The 7,327-nt window shown below is 38.0% G+C and overlaps 1 protein-coding gene across 1 annotated transcript in view; it reads left to right on the top strand.

Annotated features, from left to right (window-relative positions):
• The window catches only part of ripor3 (RIPOR family member 3), a 15,351-nt gene extending 8,448 nt beyond the window's left edge, over positions 1–6,903 (top strand). The window contains exons 18-22 of the mRNA XM_031838412.1: positions 1,054–1,218; positions 3,142–3,306; positions 5,464–5,666; positions 5,797–5,971; positions 6,051–6,903. Coding sequence (XP_031694272.1) covers positions 1,054–1,218; positions 3,142–3,306; positions 5,464–5,666; positions 5,797–5,971; positions 6,051–6,151 — 809 coding nt within the window. The 3' untranslated portion in view covers positions 6,152–6,903. The remainder of the gene's footprint in view (positions 1–1,053; positions 1,219–3,141; positions 3,307–5,463; positions 5,667–5,796; positions 5,972–6,050) is intronic.
• The last annotated feature ends 424 nt before the right edge of the window (positions 6,904–7,327 follow it).

A 7,327-nucleotide genomic window follows, 5' to 3' on the forward strand; every position in this document is an offset into this window, starting at 1 on the left:
AACGGCTAACCAACAGGAGGAGAGCTAGTAACGTTAGCAGCACTGCTGCTGCTCAGTGAACATGAGTACTGGCTGAAGGTACATTATAACGTTATCATGATGTGTTCACATTTCACCTGTAAAATGTAGTTTTGGTGATAAACATGAATAAATCCAGTAGTTTGCCAGTCTAATCAAAATGACGTCACTCAGAATTATATTATACTTATAATTAAAACTTGAATTAGTTAGTGGGGCTCAAAACACTTACTGAATACAAGTTACTATCTTACGGTCTTAGGACGCAGCCGTCCTGTCCTCCTCACAGACCGACACCACCGATGCAGAACACCAGCTTTACCTTTATGTTGAGCTCATGTTCAGTCTGTGGGAGAGCAAAGGTCCCCGTGGAGTCCTCCCGTTGTGGGTCAGCTTCATTGACTTTATGGTCAAACTCGATACCTACCGGCTCAGTGAGTGTTCTCTGTCTGACTCGTGGTGAGACAGGATCTCACTGTTAGGACTCAGTAACGAGCACAGAACACCACAGACTTTGGATTTTCTTCAGTTCGCGCAGATTTATTTGCATGACAAAGTGTAAAAGTAACCCGAGCTGTCCGGAGTCAACTGACTTCACAATAGCATTGTTCATTACTTTATACCCTATGCCCCCCCCCCCCCCCATTTTTATAAAGTACAAAATGCTATGAATTACAATAACAAAGTAGAAGTATAACATTTAGTATTGTTGATGGTTTACTGACTTCAGAGCGTTCAAATGATTTTTGGGACGGTATTCTGGATCCTTGGAGACCAGCTGATATAATCAAACATGTGGATCATCAATGACCAATAATTAGTATCGGGGGCTAGAAGCTTGATATTCTTTTGTGCTGATCCGATCCGTTGCTCCACTCGTCCTCTCAGCAAACATCCCCACGACACCGTCATCATTAGGGGGCGGTTGTGAATATTAAAGTACCAGCTATGTTAGAATGAATAATCACACGATCAGAACCAGGAGCTCATCAAGTCACATCCATAATCACGAGCCCTTCACTGTCTGCTCCTCAGTCCTCCCAGAGGCCCAGAGGTCGAGGGAGGTGCTGCTGTTCTGGGACGACTGTGTGACGGACGGCGTCTCTCCGTTCTGCTGCGTCTCCGACGCGTTCTGCAGGACGTTAAAGAAACGTTACACCCACAAGGTGAAGGCCAAGCAGCCGGGCCAGTCGGACAAAGGTACTGAAGCTGTGAGCTCGTTTACTGCACTTCTTTATGATTATTCTGGAACCTTCTCTTTATACATCCTGCCTGACGTACGTCTTCCTCATCACATCTCATCTGCTACTACACTTCCCACAATGCCTTGCAGCTCAGATGATGCGCATTGATTTATTGCATCAGTTATATAATATTACATTAAAATGATGGTAGAACGGACACATTTGAGTAGGAGCTGATTGTTGTAATTATATTATTGAGTTATTGTATTATTTATTACAGCGTCATTGAGCTGCGTCCTCTTCATTATGGGATGTTTCTGAACTGGTTCTCCACCAGCCGACACACAAGACGGAGTCTGAGGGACAAATTTATTGTAATAAAATTAGTGCTGGGCAACGATTACAGTTTTTAATCTCGATTAATCGCATTGTTATGCGCAAAGTTCAATAATGATTCAAAAGTAGTGTATTGTGCACTTTTATTTTAAAGTACTGCTATATGAACAAAAGGTCAATAACATTTGGTTTGTAAACACTTTAAACACATCAGGTTGTTGTTAACAGCAATATTCCCTTTACACAGCAGCAGTTATAACACAGTTATAATGATTCTGATCATAGATATTCAGCCGGTGTTCATAACTTTATCTTCATGTGTGTAAGAGATGATATTTAAATATACTTCTTGAAAACTACAAACATATCTACGTCATGTTTTTATGTTTGTTAAATTCTCAGTAGTGATACTAAATGATGCTTATTATACATATTACAAACAAAACACTTTAAAAACTCTAAAACAATAATTTAAATGAATCATTTATTTTGTGATATTGTGGTCAGACACATAACGCTGATTACCGTAATATGTGTGGTATTTGTTATAAATGTACGTTGGTACATAGAGGGTGATAAGAAGCTGTACATGGAGGGACTTAGGACCCAGGGGAGTGTAGGTGAAGCATGGAACCTGTAGTCTGTACCGTGGCAGTAACCTGCATGAGAAAGTTATGCTAATAAAGAGTTGAGTTAACAGCAGTTTGTTCTCACGTGATTATATGTTCATTTAAAAACATGTGTTTTGATATTGTCACGTTTGATCCTGTAACGAGACGATCGTCTGTGTGTGTGTGTGTGTGTGGGGGGGGGGGGATAATAACGCGTTAACTTGCCCAGCACTAAATAAAATACATAAAGACATTTAGTAATTTATTGTTGAATGAGCTGTAAATGTGGTGTTTAAAAATCAGATGTTTCAGAATGTATTTACATGAACGTTCATTGTGTCGTGATCATTGTTTATATTTCTAAGTGTGTTCTTCAAGTCACATTTTTATGGAAGCCCATCTCCACCACTGTGAGGAAACAATGAAGGTCCTGTAAGTCATAATGAGATAGTATCTCATAATAATGAACTACTATCTCATTATAATGAGATAGTAAGTCATAATAATGAGATAGTAAGTCATTATAATGACTTACTATCTCATTATTATGAGATACTATCTCATAATAATGAGATACTATCTCATAATAATGAGATAGTATCTCATTATAATGAGATAGTATCTCATTATAATGAGATAGTAAGTCATTATGAGATAGTAAGTCATAATGAGATAGTAAGTCATTATTATGAGATAGTAAGGAGATAGTAAGTCATAATAATGAGATAGTAAGTCATAATAATGACTTACAGGATCTTATTGTTTCCTCAGTGGTGGAGATGGGCTTCCACACCGTTGGTCCACATTGAATCTGCTGAAAGAGAAAAGAAACTCAGCAGGTTGATGAACAAACTCGATTGATTTTCCTGTAAAGTTTTACTGGAGATTCTCCTTCAGCAGAAAACAAGAACTAAAGTCCCTCAGCTCCTCATCTCTGATCAGTGTTTCACAGACGGAGCTGAACTCCTTTATTTCCTCCTCCTCCTCCTCAGTCTTTTCTCAGCTCCTCCAGGAGCTCCAGGCGGTCTGTGGGTCGGTACCCGGCCTTCGTCCAGTCTGCAGCCCAGAGAGAGTGACTCTCTTCCAGCTGTGTGTGTATCTGAAGCGCTGCAGCGTCCAGCAGCTGGGAGATCACGTCTCACGTCTCTCCAGAGAACGTTTGTCTTCTTTACAACTCTCCACTGACATCAATCACATCAATCACCTGAATCACATCAATCACCTGAATCACTTGAATCACATCAATCACCTGAATCACATCAATCACCTGAATCACATCAATCACATCAATCACCTGAATCACATCAATCACCTAAATCACATCAATCACATGAATCACCTGAATCACATGAATCGCCTGAATCACATGAATCGCCTGAATCACATCAATCACCTGAATCACCTGAATCACATCAATCATCTGAATCATCTGAATCACCTGAATCACCTGAATCACCTGAATCACATCAATCATCTGAATCATCTGAATCACCTGAATCACCTGAGGGAATTCTTCTTAAATGACATTTATTTATTTTGTCTGTTTTAATTTCATAAACTATTTTCTTTGGTAGGAAGTAGTTTCATTGAAAACTCTTGATCATCTTTAATGCTTTGAGCTTTAAAATAACTTTTGAAAATGTTAAAATATATATATTTTTAATTTCACAACCAAAACATATTTAATATAACCCGACCACGTTTGTACAAACAGAAATAAATGAATGTATATATATTCTCCTGTGTACTTACACGCCGTTATTTTGTGGTTGTGTTTGATATTTACAATAATTTAAGATTATTGCATTTTATTGGCCGGGTTAGCATTTAGCATCCGATTTAATATTTTAAGACAAAAATGAAACAAAGACACAAATATACAAATGCATCAGTTATTAGATGTTCACTTTATATTATTTAATGTTTTAAATGAATATTTTAGGTATACGTTTACGAGCCGTGCATCTTAACAGTCATGAATATGTTGTAAAAATGCTGAATAATTAAATTTCGTTTTCAAACAGTGAAAATGTGTTTTAGTCTAAAGTAGTAAATCATTAGTAGTTCAGTGAATATTCTACAGATGAAGCTAAACTAACAGGACGGAGCAGTAACAACAGCGACTCAACGTGTCTCTGGCTCCTCTTCATCTTCACGCCATAAAGATCTGTTAATAAACAAATCACATGTTAATGAATGAGTCAAACGCTAATATTCCACCATCATAATAATAGAATGATAGCGCTGCCTTTTCATTTCTTTATGTGAACTGCAAAAATTAAAAATTTTTTAAAACACTGCAGAGATTATTATTATTATAGTATTATTATATTATAGTATTATTATATAATATTATATTATTATTATAGTATTATTATATAATATTATTATATCATTATATTATATTATAATTATTATACATTATATTGTTATTATTATTATATCATATTATATTATTATAATATTATTATATCATATTATATTATTATATCATATTATTATTATATTATTATTATATCATATTATTATATTATATTATTATTATATCATATTATTATATTATATCATATTATTATTATTATTATATCATATTATATTCCTGTCACTTTCTCCTCTGCAGCGGAAGAAAACTCATTTTTGCCCTCTTAATTTTATTTTCATGCCTCTGAATACAAATATTAAATATTCTATAATATAAAATATTCATGACTATTTATTCAAAGTTTACACTCAAAAACGTGGCTAATCTGAGACCGCGTGGACGAGTGATTGGACCAGATCATTCTAACAGTCAGCAGCCGACCAATCACATTACGTCACCAAACTGGCCCCGCCCACTTCAAACCACTTGTATATGAGTTTAGAGAAAAAAATAAATCTATGTGAAGAAACTCAAACTCTTCTGATGTTCAGTGTGTGTGTGTGTGTGTGTATAAAGTATCAACAACCACACAATTCATCATTAATCACATGTGAACACACAAAAACACTTCCTTCCTTCCCTCCAGCTCCCCTTGTTTCCTTTCCTTCTTCGTGTGGCTTCAGCATGTTGACGTCTGCTGCTTATTAAACTGCGACACTACTTTTTTTATTTGCACAGAACAACACATAAAAGTGCTCAAACAACAACAACACTGTGTGTTTGTGCTTATCTGAGACGGATAAAGTCTGTGATGTTTGTTTTAACTCACTTTGAACACCAGGCGGGTGGAGTTTAGGGCCCAAGTAGGACAGGGAGTGTCAGAAAGATTAGATGAGATTTAAAGTGAAAACGTTTCAGTTGTGATGTTCTGGTGGTCTCTACCGTGTTTCAGAGTACATCCTGTCAGCCCTGAGGAGCCCCAAAAGGAGGCGGGCTCTAAATAAGCTAAGGAGGCGGAGCATCACAGAGCTCCTCCCACTGAGATGCACACTGCAGACTCTGGCCGCGCTGCAGGTCGACTCCAACCACAAAGTCTGCAAAGCTGCAGCCAGCTGTCTGTGTAGAGCTGCAGGCTGCAAGGCCTTCAGGAGTCAGGTAGAGGCCACCGCATGCTAACATTTAACATGCATATTAATATACATATTGTTTACTATGCAGGCTGCAAGGCCTTCAGGAGTAAGGTACACCAGAGATCTGTGTTAACCTCCTCCTCCTCCTCCTCCAGGCCATAGTTTACTACACAGAGAGTTTGAAGAGCCCTGATGTTCAGATCCAACATGGCTCCTGTCTGGCTCTTAAATGCCTCAGGGCCACAGAGAGCGTGGACCACATATCAGATTTGTGGAGATCAGCTGATGAAGATCTTTGCAGCGCTGCCAGAGAAACTGTCCTCTCTTTTGGTACAAACATGAATCATATTTTAATTCATTAGTATGTAATGATGTTATTATTATTATGATCTCTATCTGTTGTGTGCAGGTAAAAAGGGCCACCAGGCCTTCCAGAGGATGGAGCAGCTGTACACTGAAAGGCAGGAGGTGGTCTACCAGAACCAGGAGACTGAGAGTACCTTCCTCTAGGAAACAAGCGTGGACCTTAAAGAGGTCTTTTCTCTGGTGGGATCCGACATGAAGCGCCTCAGTGATCCAGACGGACAGAGACCAGAGGAAGTGTCCATGAAGTTTGAAGAGCTCTGTGGTTCCTTCATGATGGATGAGGAACTTTCTCTGCTTCATCCTCAGACTTTACTGGAAACATGAATTTATTTTATTGAGTTTTTGCATAAAGAAGAATGACTTCAGTTAAAGGTCTACATGGTTGTTTTATTGCAAAGTGAAGGAGAAATGTATTCATATTATACACAATGTCATAAGTGTGATTAAGAAGCATAATGAGCCAAATTATGATGTGAACATTAAACTCCTCTGAACAGAGGCCGGGGTTCAAACAGAGAAAGCTGATTCTATTAAATTCGACTTCATTGTTTATCAGCTTTTGAACATAATGGAGCTGCTGAGATGTGACATTCAGGGACTCCAGAGGATCGTAGGTCAAACCAGCATTTAAAAGCTTTCACTCTGTTCTTCACAAGCAGAATTTACTCCAGAGTTTCATACTTTGCTTTGGGTGAGTTGTCATTGGAGATACGCATTGATTAGCATTGATTTAGCCTGAAGAAGAGTTCAGTCCTGAGGCAACAATGGAGAATAGTAAGACTTTATAAAAAGGTACAAAACAGGTGCTAAACTGATGCTTTAATGCAGTGATTCTCAACTGGTGGGTCGCGACCCAAAAGTGGGTCGCGGGCCTTTGCCTGACAAAAAAAAACAAAAAAAAGTGATTTTGTTTTGAAGGGCATTTTTTATGCAGCGGAATTATTCCAGCATTTACGGCACTTGTTCAGCGGTGCAGGAAAAACACCGACCAGTGCGTTGTGAATCACATCACGTGATGCAGCTCAGCCAATCAAATGTGTGTATTCTGACAAGTTTCCTGACTCAGTGAGATGTACACACACCGTGACACACGGAGAGAGACGAGGATACAGACAGCAGAGCAGGACTGTTGAGGTGTGAGTTGTGAAAGTCAAATCATAGGACGATCTCCAAAAGAGAGAAATTAACTGAATTTAAAGCTGCAGCGCAATTCAGTGAAAATAACTTTTCTAAAATGAATTTTCTTACGTAATTTATTTTTTAATCCAGCCGTTATTTTACTTGAAATGAGAAGAACATTTATTCATGTATTTCTATGTA

Source organism: Anarrhichthys ocellatus, unplaced genomic scaffold (assembly GCF_004355925.1).
Source record: "Anarrhichthys ocellatus isolate YVR2014 unplaced genomic scaffold, GSC_Weel_1.0 scaffold703, whole genome shotgun sequence".
NCBI classification, from domain to species: Eukaryota; Metazoa; Chordata; class Actinopteri; order Perciformes; family Anarhichadidae; genus Anarrhichthys; species Anarrhichthys ocellatus.